The 18,793-nt window shown below is 46.5% G+C and overlaps 1 protein-coding gene across 5 annotated transcripts in view; it reads right to left on the bottom strand.

Annotated features, from left to right (window-relative positions):
• Positions 1-18,793, bottom strand: part of dpp6 (dipeptidyl peptidase like 6) — a 1,023,588-nt gene that overhangs the window by 25,824 nt on the left and 978,971 nt on the right. For all 5 annotated transcript variants that reach the window (XM_033044183.1, XM_033044163.1, XM_033044144.1 and 2 more), the window contains exons 15-20: positions 16,475-16,522; positions 12,736-12,854; positions 11,555-11,602; positions 4,204-4,302; positions 1,616-1,685; positions 946-1,140 (exon numbers count right to left, since the gene is read on the bottom strand). In XM_033044183.1, the coding sequence (XP_032900074.1) occupies positions 946-1,140; positions 1,616-1,685; positions 4,204-4,302; positions 11,555-11,602; positions 12,736-12,854; positions 16,475-16,522 (579 nt within the window). The remainder of the gene's footprint in view (positions 1-945; positions 1,141-1,615; positions 1,686-4,203; positions 4,303-11,554; positions 11,603-12,735; positions 12,855-16,474; positions 16,523-18,793) is intronic.

Below are 18,793 nucleotides of genomic sequence, written 5' to 3'. Positions count from 1 at the left end.
CTGCCCCTTTTCCGCGGTTACGTCAGAGCCCGGGTGGTTTTAGAGAGGGACTACACGTTGTCCATGGGTGCTCTGGGGAATTCACGGGACCGCTGGGCGGAATGCATCCATAACAAGGGTGGGCAAATAGTAATTTTAAAATATTTCTTTTACTCGTACTTTGGTGGTGGGTTTTGTTTTGAATCATTTAGTATTGTACATATTATTGTAAATCATTGAACAAATTATTTTTGATTAGAAAAACAAAATGCTGGAGACCCTGCAGCAGCCTGGAGCTCGGCTGGATGGGGATCTGCTCCAGGAGGCCGAGCGTATGGACCAGAGGTGACTTGCAGCTGCACGGAGCGGTGGAGCAGCGGTCGTGGACACCAATGGCCACCCTTGGCCAGACCGACCCAGTCACACCGCAAGAGCACCGGGGCTTCCTGGTCAGGTCAAGAACCCTGCATTTGCAGCAACTGGGCCTTGAAAATGGCACCAAGTCTGGTGACTCTTGTATACAGTCTCTGTGTACAAGTCCTCCAATAATTTTCTGGCAAGCAGTGGTCCGGCCCCTCCTTTGATCTGGACAATTCCCTCCCCCCCACCATGTGCTGAAGCTGGAGTAACTCAGCGGGTCAGACAGCATCTCTGGAGAAAAGGAATAGGTGATGTTTTGGGTCAAGACATCTTCATCTTCATTCTGAAGATCGGTCTCGACCCGAAACGTCACCTATTTCTTTTCTCCAGAGATGCTGTCTGACCCGCTGAATTACTTCATCGTTTTATGTCTATCTTCAACATCACTTGATCCTGATTGAAAGAAACATGTTGCCAACCTTGAGTGGTAGCAACAAAGTTAATCACCATTTAATGTTGAGATGAAAGAATGGCCACAAGGACCTTTTTCTACCAATACATATTTATCCATTAGAGAACAACCTTGTATCATCAAAAGGAACTTACTTCAAAGCATCCGTTTGATCTTTTTCTTCCACGGTTCCCAGTTTTCCCTTTATTTCGTACAAGAGTTTGGTTCCTTGGAAACCGCTGCCGCGCCCATCGAACCTGACCACAATAGCGTTGAATGAACTAACAAGCACACTTGTCCAATCTACTTGGAACTGCTCTGTGACAATCTGGGTACCAGGACTGTCACCACTGCAACAAAGCAAATAGTGTTCATTTGTTAAGGTGAGAGGGGAAAAAATGTAATAGGACCCTGAGGGGTCACTTTTTAACACAAAGAGTGGCGGGTGTATAGCACGAGCTGCCAGAGGAGGTAGTTGAGGCAGGTACTATCGTAACGTTTTAAGAAACATTTAGGCAGGTACATGGATAGGATGGGTTTGGAGGGATAAGGGCCAAACACAGACAGGTGGGACGAGGGCGACATAGTGGTGCACCGGTAGCGTTGATGTCTTACAGCGCCAGAGACCCGGGTTCGATCCTGACCATGGGTGCTGTCGATACAGAGTTTGGATGTTCTTCCTGGGACCGTGTGCGTTTTCTCCGCGTACTCCGGTTTCCTCCCACATTCTAAAGCCTGGTATTCCAACAGTGGCCTGGCCAGTGAAGTGAAACTGTATGTATCAATAAAGTTCCATGCAGATTATAAAGCTACGATAATACTCACACAATAAGCAACAAAGGATAGCGTGTCAGGTCTGAGAATCCTGCTGGCTTGACAATTTGCATTGTGAGTTCTGAAAAATAGTAAGGTGGAGTTGGGCTCATGTTAGAGATACCCATCGCAGTCAAAGTGTACAGAATAAACAAAGGACTGAGTACATCTCCTATCACTCCCCCCAACTGTCCCTTCTTTCCCCCCCCCCCCCCCCCCCCCCACTTTCCTTCCCTCCACTAAAAGTCTGTTGGCCAGCTCCACAGTTCATCTGAAGAAGGGTGCTGACCCACAACTTCACCAATTATTTTTCTCCAGCAATGCTACCTGAGCCGCTGAGTTACTGCAGCACTTTGTGTCTATCGTGCTGCAACATAACCTGGATGCTTGCATGGAACAGATTATAGTGAAGAACGGAGAACCGACTTAACACTTTAACAGAGGGTCCTGTCCCGAAGTGTCACCTATCCATGTTCTCCAGAGATGCTGCCTGACCCGCTGAGTTACTCCAGCACTTTGTGTCCACCTTCAAAGGTGCCCTTTTGCACGGCCTTAATGCTGTCTTCAGTGGAAAGAGAATTTGATGCAAAATAGGTGCATCTGCTGGCCAAGTCAAGAATCCACCTCACAAAAATGTGGTGACTTTTACTGCGACTTTTGGATATCACTCATTCGCAGTTCAGCTAGGCTCAAATGTTAAAGGAAGGCACTGCACAGAATTGCCCGGGTCTGTGGCAAATATACAGATGCTTAAAGCCCGTTTCTGAAGGAAAATGCATCTCAGAGTCGGAAAATCGTGGAATGGACCTCACGATGAATATGGGAACAAAATCTTGGCTGACTTTATAGAGCAGCGCTGGCATTGTGCTGCTTTGCCAGAGGATATAATGCAAAACTGTGCCCTTGTCTAACTCCAAATGATTGATTGTGTAAATATTTATTATTTATTATAGATTATTTGAAGGACTCAGACCATCAGAGGAGCACAAACATTGCAGTGGGAATGGGAATGTGGAAGAGCAGGGGTGCTGCTGAACAACTGCTTCAATGACGTACAATCATTAAGGTAGAGATCACTCGGACGTATTGTAACATTATCATTCAAACGGGGAATTGCAAGGAGTAAATTGTTCATAACCTGATAATTGTCTAAATTGCCAGTATCGTTCTCTGGCTTTGAAATGAACAGGTGTATCAGCTTCAGAGCCTAATGTACAGGATAAGTAACTAAAGAGCAGCATGAAGTTTAATTTAGTGTGCAAACGTGCCGTAATAAATAGCAAAGAAGACACAAGAAAGAGTTTTCCCCCTCTCTCCATCCCCTCACCTTCCCAGTTCTCCCACCAATCTTACTGTCTCCGACTACATTTTATCTCTGTCCCGCCCACTCCCCTGACATCAGTCTGAAGAAGGGTCTCGACCTGAAACGTCATCTATTCTTCTCTCCAGAGATGCTGCCTGGCCCGCTGAGTTACTCCAGCATTTGGTGTCTACCTTCGATTTAAACCAGCATCTGCTGTTCTTTCCCACACGTAATAATTAGCAAACCAGCTGTTAGCTGTGAGGAGGATGCTAGGAGGCTGCAAGGTGACTTGGATAGGCTGGGTGAGTGGGCAAATGTATGGCAGATGCAGTATAATGTGGATAAATGTGAGGTTATCCACTTTGGTGGCAAAAACAGGAAAGCAGACTATTATCTGAATGGTGGCCGATTAGGAAAAGGGGAGATGCAACGAGATCTGGGAGTCATGGTACACCAGTCATTGAAAGTAGGCATGCAGGTGCAGCAGGCAGTGAAGAAAGCGAATGGTATGTTAGCTTTCATAGCAAAAGGATTTGAGTATAGGAGCAGGGAGGTTCTACTGCAGTTGTACAGGGTCTTGGTGATACCACACCTGGAGTATTGCGTACAGTTTTGGTCTCCAAATCTTAGGAAGGACATTATTGCCATAGAGGGAGTGCAGAGAAGGTTCACCAGACTGATTCCTGGGATGTCAGGACTTTCATATGAAGAAAGACTGGATAGACTCGGCTTATACTCACTAGAATTTAGGAGATTGAGGGGGGATCTTAAAGAAACTTACAAAATTCTTAGGGGGTTGGACAGGCTAGATGCAGGAAGATTGTTCCCGATGTTAGGGAAGTCCAGGACAAGGGGTGACAGCTTAAGGATAGGGGGGGGAATCCTTTAGGACCGAGATGAGAAAAACATTTTTCACACAGAGAGTGGTGAATCTCTGGAATTCACTGCCACAGAGGGTAGTTGAGGCCAGTTCATTGGCTATATTTAAGAGGGAGTTAGATGTGGCCCTTGTGGCTAAAGGGATCAGGGGGTATGGAGAGAAGGCAGGTACGGGATACTGAGTTGGATGGTCAGCCATGATCATATTGAATGGCGGTGCAGGCTTGAAGGGCAAAATGGCCTACTCCTGCACCTATTTTCTATGTATCTATGTAACTTCTGAATGCTATTGAGTGATAAAACACAAAATGGATGCACATCAGTCTCTTAAGGCCGAGTCAAATGATATGACTCTGGGCTATTGCATTAGTGCGCTATTATATTCTTATATTCCGCGACTGAGAAGAACAATACTTACTGTAATCTTTTAATTGAATTTCTTTGAACTCTATCTTGGGCATTTGCTTGCTCTCAGTGGCATTCTCGACCTTCTCGTTTCTCTCCAGCACAAAATATTCTAAAGGGGTTAAAAAAAGGAGTTAGATTTTAAGTCATCTTTAGCTCAATCCATCCAGCTGATATAATGTTCTTTGGATGAGGTCGGAGTAAGCGATGTTATAACTTTGATGTCACCTCAGCTTACCTGTTGCTGAAATTATGCTTGATGCCCTAAGTGAACTAGAAAGCATTCTACACCGACCATGTTCAGTTCAGTTTGGTTTACTTTAGAAATACAGCACGGAAAGATGCCCTTCGGCCCGCCGAGTCCGCGATGACCTGTGAACCCGCACACTAACACTATCCTACACGCACTAGCGACAATTTACAATTTTACCAAGCCAATTAGTCTACAAATCTCTACGTCTTTAGAGTGTGGGAGGAAACTGGAGCAGCTGGAGAAAACTCATGTGGTCACAGGGAGAATGCACGAACACCGTACAGACAGCACCCGTAGTCAGGATTGAACCTGGGTCACTGGTGCTGTAAGGCAGCAGCTCTACCGCTGTGTCACCATGCTGCCCATCCCACAATACATTACCACTCGACTTGACTTCCAAATGTAGTTCTGGCCAATTCTCTATCATTCCATTTTAGTTTAGTTTAGTTTATTATTGTCATGTAGACTGAGACACAGTGAAAAGCTTTCTTTCATGTGCTATCCAGTCAAATCATATCATGATCATAATCGTATACAAGTGAAAGAGTGGAACGTTGAAACAATGAACTGCAGATGCTGGAATCTTGCTGGTGTAACTCAGGGGGTCGGCATCATCACTGGAGCACATGGATAAGTACTGTGCTGTGCTGTTCAATGTTCTGTGTAAATTGCACATCTTTATTCTTAAATTCAACCAGTGTTTGCGCCACCCTGACTATGCAATTCTCCCCATTGGCTTCAAGAATATCCAAATTCAGGCCTTTGGCGGCACACAGCGCCAAGAGTCCTGGGTTCAATCCTGACCTGCTGCTGTCTGTGTGGAGTTTTCACAATCTCCCTGTGACCACGTGGGTTTCCTCTGGGTGTTCCCAAAGACACGTGGCTTGGTAGGTTAATGGCCTGCTGCAAATTAGTCCTGGTTTCTAAATGGGTGGTAGATTCTGGGGATACTAGATGGGAATGTGAGGGGAATAAAAATAAGGAATTAATTAAATGTGTGGTTGATAGTATAACTCCCTGCTCTAAATGGAGCAATTGTATTCCAGTAACCCTTTGCTCCTCTACCTCACTTAGACTTGAAGCAATAAACGATCTTTATATTCTTCTCACCAAACTATAGTGGCAGAGTGGCCCAGTGAAAGAGTTGCTACCTGCGTTAAAGCCCCAGGATGAATCTCAACTAATGCCCCTGTCCCACTTAGGAAACCTGAACGGAAACCTCGGGAGACTTTGCGCCCCACCCACGGTTTCCGTGCGGTTCCTGGAGGTTTTTGTCAGTCTCCCTACCTGCTTCCACTACCTGCAACCTCCAGCAACCACCTGCAACCTCCGGGAACCGCACGGAAACCTTGGGTGGGGCGCAAAGTCTCCAGAGGTTTCCGTTCAGGTTTCCTAAGTGGGACAGGTGCATTAGGGTGCTGTCTGCGTGGAGTTTGTACGTTCTCCCTGTGACTCCATGGGTTTCCTCCAGGTGCTCCGGTTTCCTCCCACATTCCAAAGATGTGCAGGTTTGCAAGTTAATTTGCTTCTGTAAATTGTCCTTAGAGTGTAGGATAGAATTAGTGTATGGGTGATCGTTGGTTGGCAACGGACTTGGTGGGACTAAGGGCCTGTTTCCATGCTGTATCTCTAAACTAATTGTAACTATAGTATCATTGTCATAGAGTCATACAGCACAGGCAGGGCTGGCCTTAGGAGGTGCAGGGCCCAATTGGAATTTTTTTTCGTAGAAATATAAATAAATAATTATAAATGAGTCACGTGTCATGAGTAACATGACAATTTGGGGGAGAGTTCCTTTCACAGCGTGTGGGGAGTCTAGCCAGGGGTAAAGTTGCGGGGAGCGTTGAGAAGGAGGGGGTCGGGTTCATGCCAGTAACACTCACTCACCGCTGCAGCGGCGCTCCGGACGCGGAGCAACCGCATTGTGGCCGGGGAGGGAAGCAGCTCGCGTGGCTACGAGCGGCCTCCATCACCGGACAGCGGAACCGACTGCCATCTCAGCGCCTTCTGCCGGCCCACTCACATCTGAACAGTGAGGGGACCAGCTCAAGAGCAAAGATCATAGAGCGGAGCGGGTCAGCGGGTGATTCATAACATCACAGCGGGGGATGGAGCTTGATCCTGTGTCAGCGCGAACAAGGGATCAATTGAGGTCACTCGCCCTGACATATGGAGTAAGCTCCACCGCCCACTGACCCGCTCTTGAGCTGGATGATCCCCGGCCGACCCCCTCCATCTCAACGCTCCTGCCCTCCCCGCAACTTTACCCCTGGCCAGACTACCCACACGCTCTGAAAGGAACTCACCCCCCACCAGCAGCGCTGTCCTTTCACAGCCGTTTCTCATCAGCTGCTAGCAATGAGAGATAGACTTGGCTATATCTCAGTACAGCAGCATCGTTCTTGATGTTGCTGTACTGAGGGATAACAAAGTCTATCTTTCTTGGCTAACAACCTAACCTTCAGCCTCTAAGATGCAGGTACATTTTCTAGCAATGTTACAACATTTTGAGATTTTAAAAATCAAGTCTGCAATTTATCCCATCAGATAAAGCATAAAAAGGAGTTTAATTTGACACCTAATTCACTTTCATATCACATACATTCAATGTGATCATGGCCGATCATCCCCAATCAGTACCCCGTTCCTGCCTTCTCCCCATATCCCCTGACTCCGCTATCTTTAAGAGCCCTTTCTAGCTCCCTCGTGAAAGCTTCCAGAGAAACTGCCTCCACCGCCGAGGCAGAGCATTCCACAGACTCACCACTCTCTCTGAGAAAAAGTGTTTCCTCGTCTCCATTCTAAATGGCTTACTCCTTATTCTTAAACTGTGGCCCCTGGTTCTGGACTCCCCCAACATTGGGAACATGTTTCCTGCCTCTAGCGTGTCCAAGCCCTTAACAATCTTATATGTTTCAATGAGATCACCTCTCATCGTTCTAAACTCCAGAGTGTACAAGCCCAGCTGCTCCATTCTCTCAGCATATGACAGTCCTGCCATCCTGGAATTAACCTTGTAAACCTACGCTGCACTCCCTCAATAGGAAGAATGCCCTTCCTCAAATTAGGGGACCAAAACTGCACATAATACTCCAGGTGTGGTCTCACTAGAACTCTGTACAACTGCAGAAGGACCTCTTTGCTCCGATATTCGATTCCTCTTGCTATAAAAGCCAACATGCCATTTCTTAGCGCTAATGGCAGGTACTTGGGAAATGTGGTAACGCGTGAAGATTTTTCAACATGTTGAAAAATGTCCACGAGTAAAATATACTCAGGATGTAAAAATTTGATACTTTTTAACACGTAGTCATACGGTAGTAGCTCGTGAGTTTGCCGTAGTGGGACCTGGTGTCCTCTATCACTATTGTATGTTCATGATGGAAATAAGAATACTCTGTATATTCATTACCTTTGAATTGTAGTTTTATGTAATTCTCCCATAATTTCTGAGTTCTATTTCACAATATCTATCAGACATACAGAATGTTGCAAGGTAATATCTTGCCCAAACTCCGTTGTATCTTTCTATCTCAATAAATATCACAAAATATGCCATTGTTTCAGCCACAATATGACAAAATACAGAATGTGGGTTATTTGTTATCAGTCACCCCCATCCCAGAAACAACAGTACTGTTTTACTAATTTACGAGCATGTTCCATACAGAGTCCGTTGATCCATATCCAACAAGCTATTGTGATAATTGCATAAAAGGTATCATTGTATAAGAAATTTGGTGTGGAATGATAATCCATCTCAGTACTCATTTAGGCAAGTCCCAAGCTATAGATACTTTCCCCCCACCCCCCATCCCCCTCGCCCGATCCTCATTTGACCGATCTTTTACTCAGCTGCTGTAATGTTTCCTTCCTATCAAAATCTCTATGTAACATCTCTGTCCCTATCTTCCAATTCCCACTTTGAAATAAAATACAACTTACAACTTAAACATTTCGCAGCAGGAATGCAAATACAGGTGCACAACCTTTTATCCGAACGCCTTGGGACCAGACACTTCTCGGATTTCGGAATTTTTCGGATGTCGGAATGGAAGATTTTTAGCGTAGATTAGGTAGGTAGCGCGGGCGGCTTGGAAAGTCTGGAGCGGCTGCCTCCTCCCCGGAGACCGGGGAATCATTGTAAATCATTGCTTAAATGTTAATCAGTTAGTTTGGAGGGCTTTTATGTGGTGAAGGGGGGGGGGGGGGGTGTGGAAGGGGGAAACTTTAATTCTTAGTCCTCTACCTGGTCGGAGAGGCGGGGAGCGGGCAATGCCTTTCCGGGTCGCCGTGCCGTAAGCTCCGGAGCACTGTGGCCGCCGACTCCCAACATCGCGGAGCTGGGGCTGGGGGCGTCCGGCCGAGAGCGGCGCCGGTTGGAGCTCCGACCCCGGCGAAATCGATTCCTGGCCCTGCAGCCCCAGCTCCGCGATGTTGGGAGTCGGCGGCGTCGCAGCGCTGGGATACCAGCGGGGAGCGGGCAATGCCTTTCCGGGTCGCCATGCGGTAAGCTTCGGAGCGCTGTGGCCGCCGACTCCCAACATCGCGGAGCTGGGGCTGCGTGCGTCTGGCCGCGGGCGGCACTGGATTTGGAGCGCCGCGGAGCCAGGGATCGAGTATTAAAGTTCTCTGGAGAATTAAAGTTTCCCCCTTCACCCCCCCCCCCCCCCCCCCCCCCCCCCCACCACCACATAAAAGCCCTCCAAACTAACTGACTAACATTTAAGCAATGATTTACAGATATTTAAGTGTCTCCCCGGTCTCCGGGGAGGAGGCAGCCGCTACAGTAGTACAGACTTTGGTTGACCGTGGGTCGTTTCGGGTCAAATTTGGCGCCAAACGCGGGCTTTGGTGTGCAGACGACATCCTGGAAAAAATGTCCGGGTTTCGGAGCTTTTCGGTTTCCGGAATTTCGGAAAAAAGTTTGTGCACCTGTATATGGTATTTTATCCTAGCATGCTCGTATTTACAGTAATCGTGTCCAACTCTTAACTGAAAACGTGTGGTTTGCATCTGAAAATCCCCCCTCTGTTTCTCCACGGCTCCCCCACACATAAAGACAGATAGAGACACACAAACACAGCCACAGAGACACACACACACAGAAACACACAGCCACAGAGACACACACACACACAGATATACACAGACACAGAGTCACAGACACACACATACAGGCAGACACACACACGCACAGACAGACAGAGTTAAATCCCACCCGTACCCCGGCCCAGACATTAACCCCGACACCAATGTTAACACAGACTCAAACCTCCAACCTGGTCTGCTGTTGTACCGGCACCGAACGAGTTAACACAACCCCCAGATCTGTTTATCCACAGATTGTCTCCCTCCCGCAATTATCCGGCCAGTTGTCTTTCATTTCTGCTTCAGGTCTTTTAACTCTATCCCCCCCCCCCCCCCCACCCCCTCACGGCTGAGTTCGCTGCGGTGCTGGGGCTAGCTGCCCTGTGGACTCCCCCCCCCACCCCCCCCGCGTCTCGGCCGCTCCTGCGGCAGCGAGTGACACAATTTAACGCATTTACTGAGGAATGGGTATCGATAAGCATTGATGACCCATTGTTGTTAACTACTGGCTGTTAACTGCTACACATCGTTTATTATTCACAGCGGTTGTTATCCATGTTCGTTTTGTACACAAATCCGTATGGCAAATGTTTTTTTTTTAATAGAAACATAGAAACATAGCAAACAGGTGCAGGAGGGTGGGGTGGAAGGGGGAAACTTCGTACAGACAGCCCCTGTTATCAGGATCAAACCCGGTTCTCTTTGCGCTGTTAGGCTGCAACTCTACTGCTGAACCACTATGCCCCCCCTGCTGGAGTCCACGTCCTATAGAGATGCCGCCTGATCCGCTGAGTTATTCCAGCACTTTTGTGTATCCCCCCCAAAGTATGATTCTTGTCCCTTCTGGTGGGAGTGGGTTTTGAATTGAGCTGATTCAAAGGTAGAGCAGAATCCGCAACTCTTCCTTGGGACCTGGGAGTTACGTGCTTAGTTTTTCAATGGTGGCAGGGCAGATTGAAAAAAGTGATGAAGATGATCTAGGGGATCCTAGGCTTGAGAAGTAGAGGTACTAAGAACAAGAACAAGAAGATCAGGAAGGATTTTTGTATACATTGGTTTGGCCACAATTGGAGTATTGGATTCAGTTCTGGGTGCCATATTTTTGCAAAGACCAGTTAGCTAATCGAAGCTGCAAGCAGCAGGTTGGAATCGTGGGCTCCTGGGCCATCAGTGCCGGCTCTGATTTATTCTGCACCTTTTCATACCTCCAGCTTCCCTATCCACTGACTCTCAGTGTGAAGAAGGGTCTCGACCCAAAACGTCACCTATTCCTTTATCCAGAGATGCTGCCTGACCCGCTGAGTTACTCCAGCACTTTGTTTCCACCTTCAAAGGTAACCAGCACCTGCAGTTCCTTCTTTCGCAGGGTAACGCCCTGTCCCACGGTACAAGTTCATTCCAAGAGCTCTCCCGAGTTTGCCCTGATTCGAACTCGGAGATTTACCGTAATAGCCGCTCGTCGGTACTCGGGGCCCTCGTGGACATTTTTCAACATGTTGAAAAATCTTCACGAGTCTCCCTGAGCTTACCTGCCATTAGCGAGTCTTCCCAAGTACCTGCTGTTACCGTTACGAGCTGCTAAGAGACTCCAAAGTACCCGCTACGTTCATTCTCCGTGCTTACAACGAGTTTGATTTTTTTTAACTCGGGAGAGCTCTTGGAATGAACTCGTACCGTGGGACGGGGCTATTAGAATGATTCCAGGGATGAGGACATTTAGTTGTGTGAATAGTAAAGAGAGTTAGTGTTGGAGTAGGTTATATAAGCGAGGAAGACATGGCCACTGATCGGTACCATGAAGATATAGGGACTGCAGTTTGACCTGACAAGGATTATATTGCTAAGTAATTTCTATTGCTCATCATAGTCCCTTATCATGTATCTGTACATTGTAAACGGCTCGATTGTAATCATGTATTGTCTTCCCGCTGACTGGTTAGCAGGCAACAAAATCTTCTCACTGCACCTCGGTTCACGTGACAATAAACTAAACCACAGGCGAAAGGTGACGACTTACCATGCCTGTTACTGGTGCTGTGAACTGTGACCTTTGGAACTCCTGGCCCTGAAGAGATAAAGAGAAATCGTTAGCAAGTCTGATGTGTAGGAGGAAACCTGGAATCAATTGGGATTTACTGAGCACGATGGCATAAGTTCCTATTGCATCAGGTTATGTTCTCCCGTCAGTTATATCTCCCCATGTATTCCTGCAACATATTCTCTCTCATGTGCCCATTAACTCCCACTCCCCCCCAGCATTCACCTACCACCACCTGTCCCTGGAGCAATTTACAGTGGGAAAATGTTCTACCTGCACTTCTTTGTATTGAGAATCTTCCTCTGCCAAGGCCTTGTTTCGAGATGCCAACTGAGGATACAACACCTTGATGCTCACAATGTGTGCAACGTGTTAGGTGTATTAGAACCTGCAATATTGGGCTTTGAAACGCAGGATTGGGCTCTGCCCATGAAGGGAACGCAATATCAACTGCAAAGTGCATCCTCTTAAAGGAGTGCTTCTCATTGGGATTTAGAAAGCACACCAACGCCTCTACTTAGAAAGTTCGGCTTGTACCCAGAAATTTCTACAGACGCTCCGTGCAAAGCATTTTATTGGGATGCATCACAGCATGGTTCAGGAACAGCTCCACCCAAGAACGTAAGAAATTGCAGAGAATTGTGGACGCTGCCCAGACTATCACACAAACCAACCTCCCTTCCATTGACTCCATCTATGCTTCATACTGCCTAGGCAAGGCCACCAGCATAATCATGGACAAGTCACAACCTGGTAACCCTGCCCTCTTCTCCCCTCTTCCATTATGCAAGAGATACAGAAGTGTGAAAACACACACCTCCAACTTCAGGGACAGCTTCTTCCCAATTGTTTTCAGGCAACTGAACTACCCTACTAACAACTAGAGAGCGGTCCTGAGCTACTGTATACATCATTGAAGACCCTCAAACTATCTTTAATTGGACTTTATCTTGCACTAGATATTATTCCCTGTATCATGGGCATGTGTGAAAGAATAGGTTACCAGAAAATAAGTGGGGGAATGGGATGGTTCTCAGGGTTGGTGTGGACTCGATGGACCAAACAGGCTAGTTCTTTATCTTAAGGAAATAAGACTCAGGGAAAGGAACGAACTTCTAGAAATGTAGGTAGTATAGAAAACAAAACTATTTCTCACCCACCTTTGCAGTACAGCAGGAAGTAATGCATGTTGTGACTAAATGAAGAGCTGAAGAATGTGCAGTTTGGGATCAGATCACAGGACAGGCAGCGCCTGTTAAAGGTCCCGCTGGTCTCTGCACTAAAGGTAGAAGATTGTTTTTAGCAGGTGCAGCAAACACTATTATCATCCATATTACTTAAATATACAGTATATAATGACTTTTATCTAACGGCACGGTGGCATTGCGGTATAGTTGCTGCCTCACAGCGCCAGAGGCCGAGTTTGATCCTGACTACGGGTGCTGTCAGTATGGAGTTTGTACATTCCCTTGGGACTGCGTGGGTTTTCTCCGGGTGCTCCGGTTTCCTCCCACAATCCAAAGACATGCAGGTTTGTAGGTTAATTGGCTTCTGCAAATTGCTTTTAGTGTGTAGGATAGAACTGGTGTATGGGTGATCGCTGGTCAGCGTGGACTTGGTGGGCCGAAGGGCCTGTTTCCACTCTGTATCTCTAAACTAAACCAAACTAAACTAAAGAGATTAATTCCTTAATGCAAACTGGCAGTACTATAGGCCCCATTAAAGTCAGCTAGATGCATGTTAGCCTCCTCCAGCCCTACAATCCCCTGGGATATCTGCATTCCTCTGATTCAGTCTCATGCTTTTCTGATTTTCATCTCTCTACTGGTACTCAACCTTTTGCAGTTTTGACTGTTTCCTCTCTCTCATAATAGCCCCCCTCTCTCTTTCATCCTCCCATTCTCTCACCCTCATCGCTTTTCACACACATATACACGCACATACACACACACACACATATATACACACACACACAAGCACGCACCCAGGCGCACACACACACACACACACACACACACACACACACACACACACACACACACACACACACACACACACACACACACACACACACACACAAACACATACATACACAAGCACGCACACACACACAAAGCACACGCACACGCACACACACAAGCACACACATACATACATGCATACACACATACACAAGCACGCACCCAGACACGCACACACACAGCACACAAACACACACACACACATAAGCACACACAAGCACACACACACATACACAAGCACACACACACATACACAAGCACACACACACACACATAAAGGACATAAAGGACATGCACACACACAAGCATGCGCACACACAAAGCACACCCACACGCACACACAGAGCACACGCACACGCACAACACACATGCACACACACAAACACAAGCACACGCATGCACACACACAAACAAGCACACACACACACAAGCATATGTACACACATGCAGACACACACACAAGCACGCGCGCACACACACACACACACACACACACACACACACACACAAATGTATTCAGCCTGACGGTGGTGAATCTGTGGAATTCATTGCCACAGAAAAGGCTGTGGAGCCCAAGTCAATGGGTATTTTTAAAGCTGAGATTGATGGGCTCTTGATTAGTATGGGTGTCAAAGGTTAGGGAGGAAGGCAGGAGAATAGGGCTGAAAGGAAAATAGATCAGCCTTGACCGAATGGTGGAGAAGACCTGATGGACCGAATGGCCTAATTCTGTTCCTTTTTCTTATACACACAGATAGACACAGACACCCACACATATACATACATACGCACACTTACTCCTGCAAAGAGTCATACAGCATGGAAACAGGGGCCCTTTGGCCCAACTAGCCCACATCGACCAACATGCCCCATCTACGGTACACAAAAATGCTGGAGAAACTCAGCGGGTGCAGCAGCATCTATGGAGCGAAGGAAATAGGCAACGTTTCGGGCCAAAACCCTAGTTCCACCTACTTGCAGTTGACCCATAAAACTGTAAACCTATCCTATCCATGTACTTGTCCAAATGTCTCTTAAATGTATCGATGGTACTTGCCCACTTACACCAAGGCTTTGTAAACCAGTATCTGCAGTTGCTTCATCATCAAAGACCCACACCATCCTGACGACACACTCATCTCCCTGCTACCTTCAGGTAGAAGGTACAGGTGCCTGAAGACTGCAACAACCAGGTTCAGGAATAGCTACTTCCCCACAGCCATCAGGCTATTAAACCTGGCTCGGACAAAACTCTGATTATTAATAACCACTTTCTATTATTTGCACTTCACCAGTTTATTTATTCATGTGTGTATATATTTATATCATGGTATATGGACACATTTATCTGTTTTGTAGTAAATGCCTACTATTTTTCTGTGTGCTTAAGCAAAGCAAGAATTTCATTGTCCTATACAGGGACACATGACAATAAACTCACTTCTTGAACTTCTGCCTTTGATATTTACTGCTATACCCCAGTCAACCACTAGGTGTCAGTTTAACACTCTCCCAGCCCCTTTCCTCCTCTGTGCAGAAGCGTTTATTCTGTTTGGGCCGCCATCCTCTCTGTGTGGATTAGCAGAGACTCTGAGCAATTGCAGGCATGAATCCAAACGTTACCTTTGGGGATCGATATATCATTATATCAACGGGGGGAGATTCAGAGGCAGCATAGCATGAAAATTGCTGGGCCAAAGTAAATCATTTAAAAGCTCACTCTGCTGAGCAATCAACTGTATTATGCATGTCTGAGCAATTATTTATTTATTTTGTAAGCGATATAAACATTGAGAGGACTCCAGCCACTGCAGAGGGTGGAGTGCTGAGTCGGTCAAACATAACTGGGCAGCACGGTGGCACAACGGTAGAGTTCCTGCCTTACATCGCCAGAGCCACGGGTTCGATCCTGACTACGGGTGCTGTCTGCACGGAGTTTGCACATTCTCCCCGTGACCGCGTGGGATTTCTCCGGGGGCTCCGGTTTCCTCCCACACTCCAAAATGTACAGGTTTGTGGGTTAATTGACTTTGGTAAAATTGTCCTTAGTGTGCAGGATAGTGCTAGCGTAAGGGATGATCGTTGGTTGGCGCGGATTCAGTGGACTGAAGGGCCTGTTTCCATATTGTATCTTGAGAATAAATTAACCTGGAAATAATGAGCGGAGCCTCAGGAGATGAGTAGGTTGCAGTCATAGGACAGTGGCCTCTAGTGGGCCAGTGGCATCAGTAGGAAAGGTCCCTGTTGTCTTGGTGGGCAGCTTGGCCATGATGGATACATCTCATGCACATGGTAGTCACATCACACACTCACTTATGGAGGAGGCTAGGGACCTGGTGAATGGGATTAGTGGAAATAGGAACTTGATGGCCAGTATAGCAATGGTAGACCGAAGGGCCTGTGACTATGCTGTGTGATTTTGGAATAATATCTAACCAATTGACCACGTACATACGTGCGCACACACGCACACGCAGAGAACCCAAACAGAATGCGTGCACATGCGCACACACACACTCGCTCACACACATGTGCAGTCACACGGACACTCATGCACATATACACCCATGTGCACATTTGGCACACACATAACTGGTCGCATACATATGCGTGCACATTCACACACACACACGTACCCATGCATGTGCGCATACACAAGCATGCACCCAAACACAGCACACACAGAGAAGCATAAACAGATACTGCGCTCACACAGATCAATGATACTAATGCACACTCATAAGCACGTGCCATTGACATGCAAGCACAACTTGCACACACACATGTGCCGGCAAACACATGCACACATTAAAACATATACATGCACACATGTGCGGATTGTAACACAATACTCATGCTCAAGCAGACACAATCTTACCTGTACAATTGTCTCCGTAAAGGAGAGTCCTCTGTGCTCAGAAAGTAACTGGGGATAAGAGCAGTAAATTAAATGAATAATGAATTTATTATTTTTTATAATTTGTTCTTTTCATGTCAAGGTATTGATAGGACAATATACGTATGCATTAATGAATAAGAGGTGCTTATAATCTGGATCATGGGGTACTTAGTCTACACGCAGACAGTGCAAGACAATTTAGCAATAATCACATGGAGAACGAAGACATCGAATCATAGCTATATATTTGTATGTACAGCGCAGAAACAGGCCTTTCCGCCCATCACATCCATGCTGTTCTTTCTGCCAATCCATTCTAATCCCAGTTGCCTATGTTAGGTCTGTATCATTCCATGCTTTGCTTATTTAAGTGTCTGTTTAAACAATTCTTAAACTTAGTGATCGCATCTGATTTCTTCACCTGTTCTAGCAGCACATTCCAGATTCAACCACTATGCACAAAATAATATTTCTCCTTAATCCCCCTTTAAATGCCTATCTTAAACCTCTTATTTCTAGATTCTGACTATCGACCCTATCTATCCCTCTTATCACTTTGTTTGCTTCCATCAAGTTTATGGTGGCATGGTGGTGCAGCGGTAGATTTGTTCCCTCAGAGCACCAGAGACCCAGGCTCGATCCTGACTACGGGTGCTGTCCGTATGGAGTTTGCACGTTCCCCTTGTGACCGCGTGGGTTTCCTCCAGGTGCTCCGGTTTCCACCCACATTCTGAAGACATGCGGGTTTGCAGGTTCATTGGCTTCAGTAAATTGCCACTAATACAACTACTGTACAGGGTGATTGATGGTTGGTGAGGAATTGGTGGGCTGATGGGCCAGTTTCCATCTCTAAACTCTAAAGTCAATTCTCAGCTTCCTTCACTCCAAGGAAAACAAGCCCAGCCTATCCCCATAAAGGGCCTGCCCACTATACGAGTTTACCCAAGAGCTCTTCTGAGTTTAAAAAAAAATCAAGCTCGTGGTAACTGTGGTGTATGCCCCTTTAAGAGATATCATACACCTATTGTAATACCGGTAGCCACCAAAGGGGGCTTGCTTAGTATAAAAGCCCTGGTGGTAGTGTGAGCACTCGCTCTTCCTTTCCCCCTCTGAAACCATGATTAAAGGCACGTTGGTTTTTACCTGATGGTTTCTCGATGGTTATTTAAGTATCTGACTCCAGTACTTAACAGTGGCGACGAGATTAAAGAACCCTGATGTCTTACCGACCTCGGCATCCTGAAAGATCGAGTGGAGAACGCTCCCCGCACCCTCCCAAGGCAAAGAAGCTTGGTAGAGGCGGGTGTGTGGTTGAGGCTGGACTAGAGCTCCAAAGTTGTGAGTGTTGGGGCAAAGTGCAGTCAAGGGGGAGAAGTGACCTCGGAGAGCGGGCCCCAGGAACGCATTGGTAGTTGGGGTGAATACCGTCGGTAGTGCATAGTGTGCATAGTGTGCCGGTGGGGGTTTTCCAGTTTCAGCAGTTAAAGAGGCCTGTATACCCGATGGAGGCTGAAGAGACTGGTTGGAAACGGACCTAGAGGGTCCAGGAAAAAGGAACGCTGCGAGAGAAGGGCGCAGACAGGGCGGGAACTGCCATTTTTGGCACGCCTAAAAACCGGAAGAGAAGGGTGCAAAAGCGGGAACTGCCATTTTTGGCACGCCTAAAAACGGAAGAGAAGGGTGCCATTTTACAAGTTTTACAATTTTTATTGAAGCTAATTGATGAGCAACATGGCAATAAAAGGAAAATTTGGAATCTTCGAGAGCAACTTAGAGACTTGGGACACATATTTGGAAAGATTTGATGTTTTCTGTACTGTTAATGATATAGCAGATGATAAGAAAGCTGTGAATTTATTGAATTATATGGGTGCTAAGACTTATGGATTAGCAAAGGGGTTGTTACATCCTACAAAAGCTGCAAATGCAACATTTAAACAGATATCTGATAAATTAAAGGAACACTTGAATCCAGCACCATTGTTCTTATCTGAGCGTTTTGCATTTTATAAAAGGGACCAGCAGTTAGAAGAAACTGTGGCACAATTTCTGGCAGAGCTAAGAACATTAGCTGTATTTTGTAAATTTGATGATTTTTTAAATCAAGCATTACGGGATAGATTTATTTGTGGATTGAAAAGTGAGACTCTATTACAAAAACTGTTAGCTGAGGGTGATATAGATTTGTCCAAAGCATTTACAATGGCTATGTCATTTGAGAAAGCCCAAGAGGGCGCGGCGGCCATACAACAGAAGAGTCCAGAGTTTGAAACCCATAAATTATTACCAAAGGCTGAG

Source organism: Amblyraja radiata, chromosome 2, assembly GCF_010909765.2.
Source record: "Amblyraja radiata isolate CabotCenter1 chromosome 2, sAmbRad1.1.pri, whole genome shotgun sequence".
NCBI classification, from domain to species: Eukaryota; Metazoa; Chordata; class Chondrichthyes; order Rajiformes; family Rajidae; genus Amblyraja; species Amblyraja radiata.
This window is presented reverse-complemented; position numbering and strand designations above follow the sequence as displayed.